At 38.0% G+C, this 17,954-nt stretch overlaps 1 protein-coding gene across 2 annotated transcripts in view; it reads left to right on the top strand.

The window, feature by feature from the left end:
• Positions 1-6,615: 6,615 nt before the first annotated feature.
• Positions 6,616-17,954, top strand: part of SLC26A7 (solute carrier family 26 member 7) — a 120,016-nt gene continuing 108,677 nt past the window's right edge. For both annotated transcript variants that reach the window (XR_005990016.1, XM_041769662.1), the window contains exons 1-2: positions 6,616-6,723; positions 6,868-7,178. Coding sequence is in view for 1 of the 2 variants with exons in the window: in XM_041769662.1 (XP_041625596.1) it covers positions 6,986-7,178 (193 nt within the window). In the remaining variant the exon portion in view is untranslated. The remainder of the gene's footprint in view (positions 6,724-6,867; positions 7,179-17,954) is intronic.

Raw genomic sequence — 17,954 nt, 5'->3', positions numbered from 1 at the left:
GACTTAGGCTCAGGTCATGATCTTGGGGCCCTAGGATCAAGCCCTGAATCAGGCTACCTGCTCTGCTTCTCCTGATGCTCCTCCCCTCAATTGTGTGCTCTCAGTCTCTCTCAAATCATTAAATAAAATCTTTTTAGGAAGGCAAAAAACCCCACCTTTTTCGTATATATAAAACATGAAAAAAATTTATTTAGCAAATATGCACAAGAAGATATGCTAAAGGAAGTACTTTAGGCAGGAGAATAATACCAGATGAAAATCTGGAACTATCCAAGGAAAAATGAAGACCAATGGAATGGTAACTTCATGGGTGAATATAATAGAAATTTTAAATTATTTACCTGTTTTTAAAAGATAAACAACTTTAAGACAAAAAGTAATAATGTAGATATAAATATATGACAGTAATAGCATAGAGGAAAGTGAAAGTGTAGTTGTAAGCTCCTTATACTAAATATGAAGTGATATGTTATCACTTGAAGATCGACTTTGATAAGTTAAAGATGTGCAGTATAAGCCCTAAAGTAATCAGCACATTAAGAGTCATAGCTAACAAAGCAACAAAGGATATAAAATAGACTCATAGAAAATAATCCAAAAGATGGTAAAAAGAGAGGAAAGATAAAGAACTGATGAAATGAGTATAAAATAAATAGCAAAATGGTAAATTTAAACCCAACCATATCAATAATCACATAAATTTAGATGGTCTAAATAATTCAAAGAAGACGTGGATTGTCACACTGGATTTAAAAAGCAAGACCCAACTCTAAGCTGTCTACAAACCCCCTGCTACTTTAAATATAAAGACACAAATAGGTTAAAACTAAAAAGATGAAGAGCACACATGGCCAGTAACTGAAGGTACATAGGACATGTAGCTGGAAAATGAGGGTACATAAGAGAAACACAATCACAATCTTCCAATTTATACATATTTCCTTTATCATGGGGGCTAATGTTCATAGGACAGGTAAAGCAGCGGCGATAGATTTGAATCATGCAGCCCATGGAAGGGTGGATTTCTACCACTGTACTGGATAATACCCCCCCGCTTTTTTTTTTTTTTTTTTGCATTTTCAAGTCTTAAATCATGATATGTTCCCAGCCATAGTATATTTCACTTATCAGTTGTTGGTCAGATATGAGAATGGGCTTTTACTAATTCTCAATGAACTACTGTTTTTACTGTTTCCTTCTTTCCTTTTTCCTTTCTTCCTTCCTCCTTTCTTTCCTTCCATCCTTTCTCTTTCAGCGCAGACTGCTAGAACAGAAATACCATGGGCTACTTGAATTAAATATCAAACATTTATTTCTCACGGTTGTGGAGTCTGGGAAGTCTAAGATCAAGGTATCTAAAGATATCTGGTGAGGGCTCTCTTCCTGGCTTGTAGACAGCCACCTTCTCATTGTATCTTACATGGCTGAGAGAAATAATTCTAGTCTCTTTTTCTCCCTTATATGGATTCTAATCCTATCACGAAGTGTCTACCCTCATGACATCATATAAACCTAATCATTTCTCAAAGGTCTCACTTCCTAATACTACCCCATTTACCATTAAAGTTTCAATATAAGAGTATTGGAGGGACCCAAGCATGTGGTCCATAATACCTTCCCTCCTCCTTTCTCTGTCTCTCTGTCTCTCTCTCTATTTCTCTCTCTGTCTCTCTCTTTCTCTGTCTCTCTCATTCCTCTTTCCCAGGTATTTGAAAATGCCTTGGATTGTTGTAGAATTTACATTTGATTTTTTTCCCCTAGGTATTTTTTTTTTAATTTCACCAGAGATATCTCTTTTTGGTCCCCATTATAAGTCTAAACAAGTCACAGAATAGAAAATAATGGCAGAAAGAAAACATGGTAAAGAAACAGACTGAGAAGTGCTATTTAATCCAAATAAAAGGGCATCCCAGGTGGCTCAGCTGTTTAGCGCCGCTTTCAGCCCGGGTTGTGATCCTGGAGACCCGGGATCGAGTCCCATGTCGGGCTCCCTGCATGGAGTCTGCTTCTCTCTCTGCCTGTGTCTCTGTCTCTGTCTCTCTCTCTCTCTCTTTCTGTCTCTCATGAATAAATAAAATCTTTTTAAAATGTATTTCTAATCCAAAGAAAATAGACATATTAGCAATCAGTACTGAAAGCACAGGATTTCACTCATTTTACTATAGTGGTTTGTCTGTCATGAGTAAAATATTAACTGTACTGTGCAGGACTGTAATTGATTTGTATGTGTGTCTACTTTTAAATCTAACAGTATTTCTGAAATGAACAGCACCAGAAAAACAAAACAAAACAAACACCCCCCCAAAACAAAACAAAACAAAACAAAACAAAACAAAACAAAACAAAACAAAAAAACCAGAGCTTATTTGGGATAGCACTAAATGAATTAGTCCTGAAGCTGATGGGTTGTTAAGTGTCGCAAGGATTAGGATAAATACTAATGAGTCAACATTTTCAGTAGCAGATCTTGGCACAATAATTGGGAAAAATATGTTTAACAATTAGAATGTCTAAAAATTGGAATGGGCTGTTTTCCTAAGCCTGTTAATTTCCATCATCAGAGAAATTAAAACGAGGGTTGGATTCAGAGCTGTGCCAGGCTGTATACATTTTGGGTGAATTAGGAAAAGATACCCTACCTGATAGATGCCTCAATGGAAGTTGCTCCCTTTGTGTGGATGTATCCCCAGGTCAGTTACATGGCTTAGTGTACAGAACATGGCCTTAGTTCCACAGCCTCTACTTTCCTTCTCAGATGGGAACCGTTTGTAGTATCCTCTTGTTAGAAATACTAGAGATCAACTTCTTGAAGTAGGCATAAGTTTGGAGTGATGCTCTCCGAAATTTATGAGTCTATCTTTCCAAGTATAACGTGACTTAGTCCTCAAATAGATCACATTCAAAGAAGCATAATGCCACAAGCAAAAGTAACACAAGATTTTCAATCTTCACCAGTGTCTCTCAAAAACCACTGAGTGTGGTCCAATTTATAACTTGTACATTTCTTAAAAGACTCTTTCTTCATTCGAGCCTGACTCCATTTCCTCATACTTCACAGTTTCTTCAGAGGCTCTCACAGTTTAACCCTCCAAAACTCTCTCTGAAACCCCAGTACGTGAGGTTTTCTATTTTTGTTTTGTCTTTTCCATTTACTATCTAGTTTTTCCTCCTTCCATTCTCTAGACTCTTTAAGAAAAAGGAATTGTGTTGAAAAAAATAGAACTTCCCTTAGATTGTGAGAAAATGGGGAGAAGTTGAGCAAGTAAAGATAAAAATCTCCATTTTCCCCACTATCTCTTTCTTTTTCTTTATACCTATTTTCCTGATTCTTTAACATCACAGCATGGAACCAGGCGGAGAGAGACTAAATAATTCTTGCAATGTCAGAGTGTCAGAATATCTGACAGAGTGTCAGAAGGGACACTCCTGAATGTCCCTTCAGGAGTGGAGACATTCATATATTAATACCTTTTTTTTGAGTGGGTCCCATGTATGCCAAACTTTTTATTAGATCCTAAGGAAAAGAGACAAAACAAGTTATGTAAACACTCTCTACTCACTTGGAATTTACAATGTCATGAGCCAGACTGAATAAAATCAAATGAAATAGGTTTCAAACAAGAAAACCAATAGAAAGTGAAAGTGACTACTGCACATCCATGAATAGCTTCAGGACTACTTGGGTGTTGGGTGTATAGTATGAACAGATTATGAGGAAGTCAGGGAAGGCTTCATGGAAGAGGTGAGTATTGAGTAGACTTTTTAAATGAAAAAGAGCATGGAACAAGGGAAATCAGTATGGAGATCTACTAAAGATCTACAAGTAATGAGCAGCAAACCGTAAGTATACTTACCTTAAACAGAGGGTCTAAGTAGAGTGGGAAGCCTTTTGTCCCAGTGGGAATACAATTCTTCCTTCTCTGGGCAACTATTAGGTTTCTTATGTGACCTAATATCAATTTGTCCCATTCTGCTTTGAGTTAGTTCTACATTTTCTATTTCCTTCATTAAATGTCACCTCCCAGAAAATGGAGACAATGTGCCTACTCCCACCGCCCAACTCCACTTCTATAGCACTTCATGCAGAACCTGGCAAATTGTGCTAGTTCAATAAATACTTACTGAATTAATGGAATTAGTGAGAAGCTAGTGATTAGTGGGAAGGGGAGTGAAGAAGGGTCACATGCTGTGCTAATGAGTTTAAGTTTGATATTGGACATCACTGGAAGTTCAAAGGTTAGAATGTGATCAAATGCTATTTTAGGAAAAAGAATTTCTATGTCATTCTACTTAGGAGGTAGGAGATATGTTCATCTTTTTTGGTATAAGTGTTGCCTGGATATTTGGGAAGAGATGTCTCATATAGATGATACATAGTACTGAACTTTCGATTTTAGTCATTGAAACTTTTGAATAAATATATCTAGTCTTCTTGAATTGTATGGGCTGGATCAAAGTACTCAGAATCTCGTGAATAAATTTCATCATAGGGGTTTTTTGGTATTGTTTTATTAATAGGAGTGATACCATGCTTTAGAGTGAGGTTTTGGCATGTCTTAAATAATGTGCAAGCATATCAAATTGGAAAAAAGTCTGGATATTTAAAATTCCAGATTTATACTTAAAAAATATATTTTTGGAAAGATTTATTGTAATTTTTAAGAATTTTATGATCGAAAGATAACTATTTTATCAAACTAATTTCTCCTCCTTCCTAGGCTTAGGAAATTTTAGAACATTTGCTGGCAGTAATGTATTTAGGTACTACTATACAGATTCATCTTCAATTCTAAAAGTCCGCTCATGTGAATTCTTTGTTACTAACATGTAATGCAAAAGTTTTTTTTAAAAAATAATTTAAATTACACAAATCAAAACTGTTGCTTGGTGAGTTCAGTCAAGCTTTTTTTTTTTTTTAAATTTTGTCGGTATAGATTCAAATTTATGATCTAGGTATGTTTTGAAAAACAAATCTTTAGTGTTAATTTTGATTATAGCAATAATACGTGCATACATATTTATTTCTTTATATACTGAATGTAGTAGGACAAAACAAAGCGAAAGATAGCTGTTTGTGAAAGAAAAGCAATGTAGGGGATCTCTGGGTGGCTCAGTGGTTTAGCGCCTGCCTTTGGCCCAGGGCGTGATCCTGGAGTCCCGGGATCGAGTCCCACATTGGGTTCCTGGCATGGAGCCTGCTTCTCCCTCTGCCTGTGTCTCTGCCTCTCTCTCTCTCTCTCTCTCTCTCTCTCTCTCTCTCTCATAAATAAATAAATAAATAAATAAATAAATAAATAAATAAATAAATCTTAAAAAAAAAAAAGAAAAGCAATGTAGCATCACTGTTAAGAGTGGATTTACTTCTCTGGGGGTTTTACCTTTCATACCAATGAATAGGCTTAAAGTACTATGACTCAGTCTCTTAAAGGACTCAAAACCTAAACTGAGGAAAAGTTTGTAAATTTAACACAATGTAAACAATTGGAAAAATGCAAAGCAAATTCTGTCCTGTACATACAAACGAAGCATACCTGCAGCCCTATAATATTTAAGATGCGTTGGATCCATAAAGAAAGTTATTTTTGCACAGATATAAAACCATGTCATCTTTGGAAAGTTGAGAGAATAGCTCTCCACCTTAATTTAAAAACAATGGGAAAAGGTATAGCAGAGGACCTTGGACACATAGCCAAAGGGCTCCAATACTTTGTTATTCTGAAGGCTTTCAGAAACCAGATTTCTACTCTCTGGATAAATAGGTATTAAAGGGCTGCAGCAAACTTATACATGATATTCTTTTTCTTGGCTTCACAATTTTAGTTAATATATTGGCTTTTTGGTTTAATTCCAATGGCACAGCTCATAAATGCAGAGTTTTTCTTCTGGGGCAGGGCCAAACAATCATAAAATAAAAATCCTTGACAGCCTGTCTGTTCTATTATAAACCGTAACGCCCTAAGAAAGAGAAATATCCCAAAGGTTGTGTGAAAAGAGGGCAGTGCCAAAAAAATTTGGGGACCCTTTCAATAATAGTTTGAACCATATATTATTCCTTGAGAAATTCCAGTTACAGTAGCATGAATGTGAGAGTTATGTGGTTTGGAGAAATAGAGAACACTGAATGAACAATTTCAGAGACAGGGAAGAGCTGTTGGCACAAATATTTATTCGCAGCAATGCTTATTTTCTCAGCCCATGAGGTGAAATTTCAGTTTCTTTATGAGAACTGGCTATTCCGTTCTCTGGGCAGTGCCTGTCTGAATGTTTCTGTATGAATGAAACGCTCATCTCCCAGGGAATAAAAAAGATAAGGATATTTAGCAATACCCTCCTCTTTTTTCTGAATTTTGTAGAACTGGCAGTCATCTGATATATTGAAAATATATATACTTCCTCAAAAAAGTCAGGCTAGGTTGTCTGAATATATTTTGCACGATAGACCCCTCTGGCAGTGTTGTGTTTTTGCACAGCTTGTGGGGGAGAGACTGGACTAGCTTCCTGGTTTCATTAGCATAACCCAGCCCACTTCCAACACACGCCCAGAACTACCTCATTAGCCATTGGGATTGGAGCCAAAAACATAAGACTACAGTGAATATAAGGGGAATTACTGGCGAAAGAGCTCTAGACCAGCTTAACACTGAACCCATTACTTTTCCAAGATCAGAAAAATATTACACTAACAGGAACCATTTCCCCGTCTTGTTCAGATAAGGAGTCAAGGTTTTAATCTATCCCTTTTATCTAGAATAATTAGCTTCACCATAATAAGAGATAGAGCCTGGCTGCATGTATTTAAGTGCTTCTGTTAATCTCTTTCCCCCTCTCTCCTTCTCTCTCTCTCTTATTGATTTATTTTCTGGATAGCTTTGACATTGAAAACCACAGACGAATTGGAGCCTGGCATTGAAAGGAGGTGTTCTGCAACGATTTTTTTTTTTGCCTTGTCCAAAGAAGTTTACTTCTACAAGAGGCAATCTGAAAAATGACAGGGGCAAAGAGGAAAAAGAAAGGCATGCTGTGGAGCAAGATGCATACCCCCCATTGCGAAGACTTTAAACAATGGTGTAGAAGGCGCCTACCTATCCTGGAATGGGCACCGCATTACAATCTGAAAGAAAACTTGCTTCCAGACACCATGTCTGGAATAATGTTGGCAGTTCAACAGGTGACGCAAGGTAATGTACTGCATTTGATTTTCCTGTTTTATGCAGAATGGATGTCACTTTGCTTTCTTGGAAGTGTATTATGACCCAAGATCTATAATTTAGCTAGTGAAATGGATAGTTCATTTTTCTGGAGAAATAAGAACAATTGAATATCTGTATACAAAGTTTTTCCTAATTGTCTGGTTTTGTTTTTGCTATTTTTGGAAGCTATTAGGCACTGAACCAGTTTTTGAATGGCATTATTACATATTTGCAATGTTAAAATTCATACTATGTGAGAGTAAAAGATCAGTAAGGGTGCGAGAATGAGTTTTTATAGCTTGACCTTACTGATATAGTTTCTTACTTTCACGGAATCAAGCTATAAAATATCTCCTGGCGTGCACATATCGTTTGTAAACCTGATTAGCAGCACACAATTACCTGTTGTAGCCTTGAGAGTTGCTATAAGCAAGGAACAGAGCTTTCTGTACATAAAGGAGGCTCCTTGCCAAGATCATTATTTGCAAAGAGAATCCTGTATGTCCTTAGAGCTTATGTTTTACTGTGCATGCTGATTTAATTCTGTATCACATTACGTACTGTATTTATTTCTCAATAAGAAACTTAAACTGGTGAGAAGTCTGAGTTTAACTTTCCCAAAGCAGATTCTAAATGACATCCTGGATTTAGATAGGTGCTTCTCTTGGTGAAAGCTGTAAGTTAACTAATAGGTATGTGTGTGAGTGTGTGTGCGTGCGTGTGCGTTTTCCTTAAAGGTGTATTTGTTGTTTTATTATTAGTGGTTTTTGTTTTGTTTTTTTTTTTTTTTTGCTAATTCAAGTAATAATTTCCTACCTGTAGCAAGGAAAAGAACTAATTTCTCAATATTGAGTATTTGGAACACTTTCCTTGGCATAGGCTCTGTCGATTTATATTTCCTTATAGTTTCACTACATCCCTGGCTTGAACTATTATTCATACTGTTAAATTATAAGCACTCTTTTAATTGAATTATTCTGTAGCTGGAACAAACTGGTTTGTGTATTTGTGTTTTTAGTATGATTAGGAACATCTGCACTGATGGCTTTACTTTAAGATCCATAATACTATCATACTTTATGGGATTCTAGTTCCCTGAATAGTCTTACATTACATTTTTAATGACCATTTTGCCAATAGTGAAGCATGGTAATCATTAATAAAAGTGGAAAGTAAATAACAGGTTAGGGCATTTTCAGCCTTGTTTTCATTCAATTTTAAATTCAAAATGAGACACTACTATGTACCTTGAATCTTAGTGATTGATGTCCAAGGGCTTTTTCACCAGGTAGTTTCAGTATATTTTATAAATTTATTTTGCTTTAATTTAATGTAAAGTGAAAGAAAAAATATATTTTTAAAATAGTTTGTTGTCTCATTTCTGTAAAATATTAACCTAACAGAGAAATTTGGGGATGTGATAAAGATGCCTGTGATATACCCTTAGTAATAGTGTTACGTACAAGTCCTTGGTAGTTAACTGCTGTATGGCTTTCATTTGGATGTAGATTTTGAGGGATTTTGTTTTATGAGTCATATATTTCATTGGTTACAAAGAAACACATTGGCCAGCCCCTGACTGAGGAGAAGCACAAAGCTTACTCAGCCCTGTTTCTTGGAGTTTTGGATCTGGCTGATGATTCTCTTGGAAAGCTACCAGTTATTGGACAAGGCTACACCACTAGAAAGAATTTCAGGGTTTTCGTTGATGTACGAAAGACTAATCCCCTAAAAGTACCTATTCCTTTAAAGACAATTCTCTCAAATTTTCTCAGGCTCACCCACTATGGAGAGATAAAAAATAAATTACCTTTGTTATAAAGAGCACTGTGCTTGCTACACCCCTCTATTAATTATCTTCCCCTTTCCTAACAAAATCCCAAGAGACAGCAGTCTCTTCTCTATTTTCCGTATGAGAAAATGGAGGTTTAGAAAAACAAGTAATTTTCCTGGGGCCTCATACCTGATAAGTGGTAGAGTTAGGACTTGATTCCAAAGCCAACACTTTTAACATTTTATGCTTTATGCACTACACTGCCAAGATAACTAGACTTTTTCATTACACCAACGTTATTAGTAATAGAAGATACTTCTTGGGACAGGTATGAATAGTCTTCCCTTCAAATTTTTTTTGCATTTAAGCTTCATCCCTGGAGTTTTTAGACTCAAAGGTGAGTGATGAGGGAAATGACTACCATAGAATATAGAATAAGAACGGTATTGAGATATCATTAGCTTCTATTTATGTGAATATGCAATCATTATCAGCTCTATTTCTTTAGGAAAATCAGAAGTAAAGGGTATTTTTTTAGTTTTGCATCATAACACAATAGAAACAAATAGCTGCTTTCATTCTACTGAGCTTTTTTTTAAAAATTTTATTTATTCATGACAGACACAGAACAGAGAGAGAGGCAGAGACACAGGCAGAGGGAGAAGCAGGCTCCACGCAGGGAGCCTAATGTGGGACTTGACCCTGGGAATCCAGGATCATGCCCTGAGCCGAAGGCAGGCGCTAAACCACTGAACCACCCAGGGATCCCCTCTAATGGGCTTTGAAGCAGCTTTTCAGTTACTCAGCATAGTTGAATTATATGAAATTGTTGAATTCAACATTTTTTACCTATAAATATGGAAAGTTATATGGTTCAACCCAGTAGTTTTTCATTCTTCTCTCTCTAGAAATGCATTTAAAATTAAGAAGAATAATGGAAACTGATCTTTGAATGTATTCTATATGTCAGACATTTTAAATTATGTCTTTTAAGTCCCTTCCCATTTGTTAAATATGAATCATTGTCAGTTATCATCATATTTAATCCATTTATGGCATTTTCTGTATTGACTATATCCCTTCTAAAACTTTCTTCTCTTGGTTTTGAGACATTGCTCTTTCATTTTTCTCCTACTACCTCTCTAGCTTTCTCATGAGTCTCTGGAGATTTTGCCTCCTACCCTATCCACCCATTAAGCATCAGTGTCCTGGAGACTCAAACCCTGGCCTTCTTCTCTAAGAATGCCTTAGGCCATTAAGTCAGCATTAGAGGTTCTAACTACCATCATCCTGCAGATGGAACTTTCTTCTAAACCCTAGATCCACATATTCAGTTGTGGAAACTTCTAAAAGCAGTTCAGATGCAACATTTAGTCTTCTAAAACAAACTGAATAGCACCACCATCCTAACCAGAATTATAATAATTAATAATAACAGTAATTTTCAGGCACCAATGTGAACACTGCTGAAAGAATATTTGACGTTATATTATGCAAAGCTGAGTCTCAGAGAGAATAAATCTCTTGCTTAGAGTCACACAGCAAATGAGTGGAAGAGTTAGGATGTGCACTCAAGTAGTCTGGCTCCAGGGACTATGCTCTCATCTTGTACTAGACTGTGTCTTACAGGGGGTCCCAAAAGTTATTTCCAACCCTTCCCTGTCTTGTGTTACTTATCCCACTAGCTCACAGTCAGCCACTAGGCTCTTCTATTTCCAGTCCCTGATTATCTTTCCAACCAGGTAGTCTTCCTCATGCCTTCTGCTGCAGCCATAGTTCACTGTCTGAACTACTGCAGTCATCATTTTGTGGGCCTTCCTTCTCTACTGTCTCCTCCTGTAGGCCATATTCTATACTGCAGTTAGAATGATTGTAAAAATCTGAATGTATCACTTCTCTGTTCAAAAATCCTCAATCCTTTCTTTCCTTCAGGATAAAAGCCCAGTTCTTTAGAATAATTTATTAGATTATAATCTGAGCCCCTTGATACTAAGGTTTTATCAAAGAGATCTCTCCTCTGAGAATCCCTCTCAATCTCCTGGGAAGAGGTATGTTTTCTCCCTCCCACTCCCTCTGTACTTTTTAGGTATCTCTATGATAGGCCTTAACAGATTGTATTATAATATTTCAATACAACCCTTTCCACACTGGTCTGTAGGCTCTGGAAACAAAGATAATGTTCTAATCTTTATATTATTACCAACTTGTATATTGCCTATTGCACAGAATTTTTTAAAAAAGATTTTATTTATTTATTCATGAGAGACAGAGAGAGAGAGAGAGGGAGAGAGAGAGAAAGAGAGGCAGAGACACAGACAGAGGAAGAAGCAGGCTCCATGCAGGGAGCCTGACGTGGGACTCGATCCTGGGTCTCCAGGATCACACACTGGGCTGAAGGCAGACGCTCAACCACTGAGCCACCCAGGGATCCCTAGAATTTTGTTTTCAATAAATATCTGTTAGAAGGATTAAAAACAGTTCAGCTCCTGCAACCTCTGATTGTTCCAGAGTTGCCTGTTGTCACTCAGGGAAGGAAAGTAAATTTTAAGTTCTTACGTTTTCAGAATAAACGCAACGGAGATACTAATAGTAAAAAAATACATTAGAAATATGAGTAGTTAATTTCTTCCAATTCCCCTTACTTTCCTGAGGTTTCAAACTTGCAGCCCTCCAGACAAATCTGTTAAAAGGTGTATTTCCTTTGTTCCAAAACAGTGTTGTTTTTTTTTTCTCCAGCCAACATCCACAAATATGAATAGTTCATATTAATCCAGATGCCTGGCTTCTCTTGTAAAAGGGGAATACATGGCTATACGTGGCTCACATTCCCATTAGGCACAAATCTGCTGGACTTCATGGAGGCCCCCCCTCCACTTTAGACACGACATGCACTTTGCATTTTGCTACACTCTTCATCACTCACCTGTGCATCGCCACCCTTCCTGCTAGTATTCCTGTTACCTGCTCAGGACTCTGAATGTCTGAATTTTTTTCCTCTGCCAAAACACTTTCTAATATGTTTTATCAAAATGCCTCAAACTCACCCCTAAATAAAACCTTTACAGAGATATTACATTAAGATTGCGTTCTTAATTTAGATACACAGCACCTTTCCTAATCCATGTACCTGGATTAATGTATTCCAATAGACTTCATTTCTTTATAATCCTTTGTATTTTCTGTTAATTTTTTTAAAAAAGTATTCTGGGAAGGTATACATAGGCTTTGCTGACTGCTAAAAGGGAAGATTGCACCTGCCCAAGGTAAATAAGTAAAAGTATGGGTGTCCTCATTTCAAAGGAAGAGAAACCTTAGACCCTCTTTCAGCATGTTCAAATATTTCTTAGAAACAATTTGTATTTTAAAAATATTTAATAAATCTGGAAGCTCTTATCACTACCTTCAGGTACAAGCCATTAGAGTTTGTATCTACCGCAGTATCCTTTAGCTGACAGTTTGTAGGACCAAACGTTATGGAGAAAATCATTGATTTTAAAACATGTCACAAACATGGTGGGCCCAGCTAAGCAGCATAAGGCTCTGGTCTCTAGGGTATTTGGTCCACATTCTAGGCTGAATAAGCACTTGGGGGAAGTAATTTCTTTGTTTCCAACCTGAAAACTCAAGTGCTGAGACAGGGCGGAGACCTAAAATGCATGACTTGCCATGTAAGAAGCTAATCCACTGAGAAGGAATATGAGAATGTTTTGCCTTGCATTCCAAGGGATCACCTAGAAATTGTGTTCCCAAACCATGAAAATTTTATGCTGCCATGGGGTCGCCTGATGTTCAAACCACAGTGTTTTGAGCCACAGACAAAAGATGGATATTCCTTATAATTATGCAGAATGTGTGGCATTACTGGCAGCAAGACATGTGTGTGGAAGCTGAGCTTCGCTGCACTCCTGAGGGCAGCTTAGTGACATGTGGGACAGTAAGTGGGAATTCCTGAAGCATACTGCCTTGGGAAGATGAAAGGATTGTCTGGGAAGTTTCCCCTGCGTGGTCTCAGCCTTGAGAGCTCAGAATCCCAGCATTAGCTACGAATCTCTAACCTAACCCCCCTTAGACTCTTTCTTCCTGCTAGTAACTTTTCTCCAGGAACCAGGGCAGCAAAATATTGCTAAGTGAGTCTAAATTATACTTGGCTCGACCCTTAAATAAATATGCCCACAAGCTAGTAACTCTTTGCCAGCTTTTCTCCTCCATTTCCCTTTATCCCATGACCCATCTTCACACTGTAACTCCAGGCTTCATTTGACATTTCTGGTTTCCTTTTTCTTTTTCTTAAATATAGAAAGATGATGATCTGTCCATCAAAGGGCCATTTATGTCCTTCTGCACTTAGAGGAATGCCCTTTATGATATTTAGAGTTGTTCACATGGAAGAATCATGACCTTCTTTTTTGGGGTGTCAGAACTTAGCAAGGTTTGCAACAAAATAGATTGCCAGTGAGTATGAGGATAAAGTGTGAGGCCTACGTATGAGTAGACTTCTATTTTTGCCAGCGAGGAGCCATCCTTACTTCTGTTAGTGACTATATCCATTTTTATTATATGTGGTTTAGTATATGTGTATATGAGGTTGTAATTTTGGCTCCAATGATGGAGTCTAGGCTAATTAATGGGCCAAGTCCTCCTCAACCAGATTCTCAATCTTGCAGATCCATTGGAACCACTTTAGGGCTTAAAAGAATACTGATACCTGGGCCCCATTATCAAGCAATTCTCAGACTTCCTGGGAGGGGCTCCCAGGCATCGAGGCATTATGTTTTTTCTCCTTTAAGTTGTTCCAGATTCTCTGTTGGGCAACAGTGTTGAGAACTGGATACAAACATAGTGATTCGTCTAGGGGAAGGGCTTGTGGCTCAGGTCTTGGTGGTTGGTACAATCCCATACATCAGGCCTGTGACTGGTTCAGGGATGAGATCTGTCACATAGGCACAAGGCCATGGATTTATTACGCAACAAGTCAGTCATTTTTTTGCTTTAAAATGGTAATGGTAATACAAATGACCTGAGTGATTCAATCAATCTGGATCCCGGGGTATGTGTGGATCTTTCAAGAAGAGATACCTTTGTACTGGGACTGCTGGTAGTGAGGATATTGTGCCTCTGTAGCTTCCCAGGGCCTCCACAGCCTGAAAAGGAAGCCAACCCAGCAAAGAGCATAGAACAGTCCTGATGACAGCTAGCACACCCTCAACTTTTTACTTGCATGTGCAAACACATTTTTTTAATTGCTTAATTAGGTTTAAGTTAGGCTGCTTCTAATCACCTTAACTACACATTTGAGTGCTGTTACAATTTAAATGTATTACACAATTTTTTTTTCTAATTCTACAGAACCCAGTGAGAGAAGTCCCACTGTACTTTTTAAATATATTTTTGTGAGAAGAGGAGTTTGAGGCTCAGACCACTAGGTGATGTGCCCCAATTCTAGTACAGCTGAAGAGGGCTTCAGATCTGCATTGAGCAGGCTCCATCCCCACCCCTCACTGCCTTCTGTTCCCCAGTTCTGTTCAACTATGACAGATATAACCTGAAGGGGGGGGGCTGACTGTGGGTGACAAGAATGCACTGGCCTCCCTTCACATCAGGCCCTCAAATGTCCCTTCCTATGATAACATGTCAACTTGCTTGAGGAAATAAAACCCAGAGAGTCTGGTTGAGAGCAAAGGAGGGCTCTGCTACTGGGAAGATTTACCCGTACCAGGGCTCCTGCTCTCTTCCTTGAGAGCTTTTCACTGCCCTCTGTTAGACTTGCTTCAAATGAGAGAGGGAGGGGAGATGTGCATTAACCCTGGACTGAGCATCAAGGAATAATAGCTTTTACCATGTGGCAGAGGGATCACACAGATCAGATGTTTGGGTGAGACTTTACTAAAGATGAGGGGGCAATAAAAGTGAAAAACAGAGTGCCATGGGTCTGTAACCAGGCTTACTCATTTTCACTCAGTTTATTCCCTTTCATCTCAGATCTGCTCTCCTCTGTCACTGCAGATGCCATCTCTAACCCTAACCACCCCTGCCCAGAGCAGCCCTGCAGACATTTATCCTTTGCTATTCTGAGTCCAAGAGAAGAGGGCCTACCTGGAGCTCTAACTTTTCTGCCATTGGCATTGTATGCCCACCAGGCAAGACTGCTCCCCTCTGTTGGCCATGAGCTCAGCAACATAGGTCCGTCTCAGTTTCACACCATTTCTATAAATAAAAAAATACAATAGCCTGTTTCTCTAGTCTTTGTTCTTGATCATCTTTTTCTCTGTTTTATTTCTCATGAGCTAATCCATTACAGGGGACTTGGGTGGCTCAGTGGTTGAGCAGCTGCCTTTGGCTCAGGGAGTGACCCTGGGGTCCTGGGATCGAGTCCCGAATCGGGCTCCCCGCATGGAGACTGCTTCTCCCTCTGCCTGTGTCTTTGCCTCTCTCTGTGTGTCTCTCATGAATAAATAAATAAGATCTTAAAAAAGAAAAAAAAGCTAATCCATTTCCGTGGCTGCCACTTTTCTGCTGGTGAATTGTAAAAATATATTTTTAGCTCAAAATTTTCTTTTTTTTTTTTTTGTACTAGATATAAATATCCAGCTGCCCATTGAACACCATCTTAATGTCTCTGAGGGACATACTTACAACTGGACACATCATGTTCCCTCTCAAAATCAGTTCTTATCTTATATTCTGCATTATACTGCAAGTCACCACCAGCCACCCAGTTGTCTATGCCAGAAGTCTGGGAATGATCTTTATGGTCTTTTCCCCTTAACAGCTGTATTCAATTGAGGAGGTTCCCTAAATTATTTCCTCCTAATGTCTTTCATTAGTATACCTGATGCCTGTTGCCCTTGTGACCATTGATATTAATGGTATTAATAGATATTGTACTATTGTACTTAATAGATATTGTGTTATTTGCTGAATGCTTAAAATGTGCCATAAATGGTACTGAACATGCATTGTGTATTGTATTAATCAAACTTGAGAATAACCTAAGAGTTTGATACTATTAATATCTATATTTTACAGATGAAGGAAAGCAAATTAATTTGCTTTTAGTGTCAAGTAATAGAATTTCTGTAAAGTAGAGAGAGTGTTTCAATGTTTGTCTTTCTGAATCATGAGCCCAGGCTCTTATCTTAATTAAAAGCTACCATCATTCCTTGCATGGCAGTTGGAATGTCTTCTTGTTTATAATTTTGTCTCTCTATTGTTTATTTCAAACTACAATCAAAAATTTTTGAGTTAGATAGTAGGGATCTTTTTTTTTTAAATAATAGGGATCTTTGTGTTAAATTCCTTCAACTACACCTCTGCCAATGGCTTTTGGACCTTTTTTGGTGTTTCACTCTATAACATCCTTGCTTTACACCATCTCATTGATTTCTCTGTCTCATTTCCCCTACGTCTTCTCATCCCTTCCCTCATGGCTCCCTGGAACTCCAAAGGCTTCCCTGGAACTGAAACGACAGGTTTGTTTTTATTGATTTGTATCATGTTGGGAGCCAACATTTAAATATCAGAAGACTTCATTTTAAAGCTGAGAGGTTTGTCCTCTTCATTTAAATCTAATCATCTGGGCAGCCCCGGTGGCTCAGCAGTTTAGTGCCGCCTTCAGTCCAGGGAAGACCCTGGAGACCCCGGATCGAGTCCCACGTCAGGCTCCCTGCATGGAGCCTGCTTCTCCCTCTGCCTGTGTCTCTGCCTCTCTCTCTCTCTCTCTCTCTCTGTGTGTGTGTCTCTCATGAATAAATAAATAAAATCTTTAAAAAATAATAATAAATCTAATCATCTAAAACAAATGACTCCTAAATGGGAACTGCATTCCTAAATGGGAACTGCAGACTGGAGTTTATTGGTGCCTGTACCCTTTCTGTGGGCATGGACTTTCCAATTTATCATATTCCCCAACACTTTCTCTTCTTTTATATCAGTACCACTTCATTCTTGTTATTCATCATTGTCTTCAGATCTGGAGCAAGATGTTCTCAGACTCAGCTCAAGGATACCATGATTATCCAAATTCACGACAGTATTCAAAAGGACAAAATATCTAATATAAAAGCAAAGATGATTTAGTAGGTAGTATGGCTATAGATAGCCAACTTTTCTCACATTAGACAACACTGGACTTCTGAAGATATTTTTCAAAGCCCTTCAACATCTAGATCTCACTGTTCCAACCACATCTCTTCTGATTCACCCTTATTCACACTGAACTGCTTAGAGTTCTAAAGGATCATACTCATTTTGCCTCAGGACATTTGTGCACACTACTTCTTCTTAAATGGATAATCTTTCCTTTCAGCCACTTTCTGATTCACTCTATACAGATTATATCTTCATCTGATTATATCTAAGCATGTATCAGGGCTGGGTTTAGCTCAGTGGTTCTTAACCTTGGCTGCATATTAGAGTCTCTTTTGGCACATTAAAAAAATGCTCAAACCTTAGACCAATTAAATTAGAATTTGGGGGAATTTAGGGCAAGTCATTTAATTTCCTGGGCCTCAGTTAGCTTCCTCAACTAATACTAATTTTAAAAAACGAAGTAAATGAGCAGCTAGGACTGAGAATTATAGGCTTTCACAAAGCACTTGATACCTCTACTTTGTTCTCCTAGTACTCTCACTTATCTACTTAACTATCTATTGCATTTGTTTTTGATTTATATTTGATTTCTCTCGAGAGTTGTAAGTTCCTTGAGGGCAGGGGCTATTTATAGTCTGGGTAATCAACCGTCCTGGTTTCAGCAATGAAGGGTTTTCCTAGGAAACCCGTTAAGCTCCTATCAAAGTATGTGGCACCTAGGAGGTACTCAAATGTTCGTTGACAGCAAAAAATCATATTTGAGATGACAGTACAGAATTTTCCTTTGTTCACTCTCCTTTTGGTGGCTACTCTCCCCATGGAATCTTTCAGTCCTGTACTGTTTCTGTGTTATCAGCCTGTAGGGCTGTTGATCCTAAAGCTTCTTGGTCATGGTAATTTTT

Source organism: Vulpes lagopus, chromosome 9 (assembly GCF_018345385.1).
Source record: "Vulpes lagopus strain Blue_001 chromosome 9, ASM1834538v1, whole genome shotgun sequence".
Taxonomy (NCBI): Eukaryota; Metazoa; Chordata; class Mammalia; order Carnivora; family Canidae; genus Vulpes; species Vulpes lagopus.
This window is presented reverse-complemented; position numbering and strand designations above follow the sequence as displayed.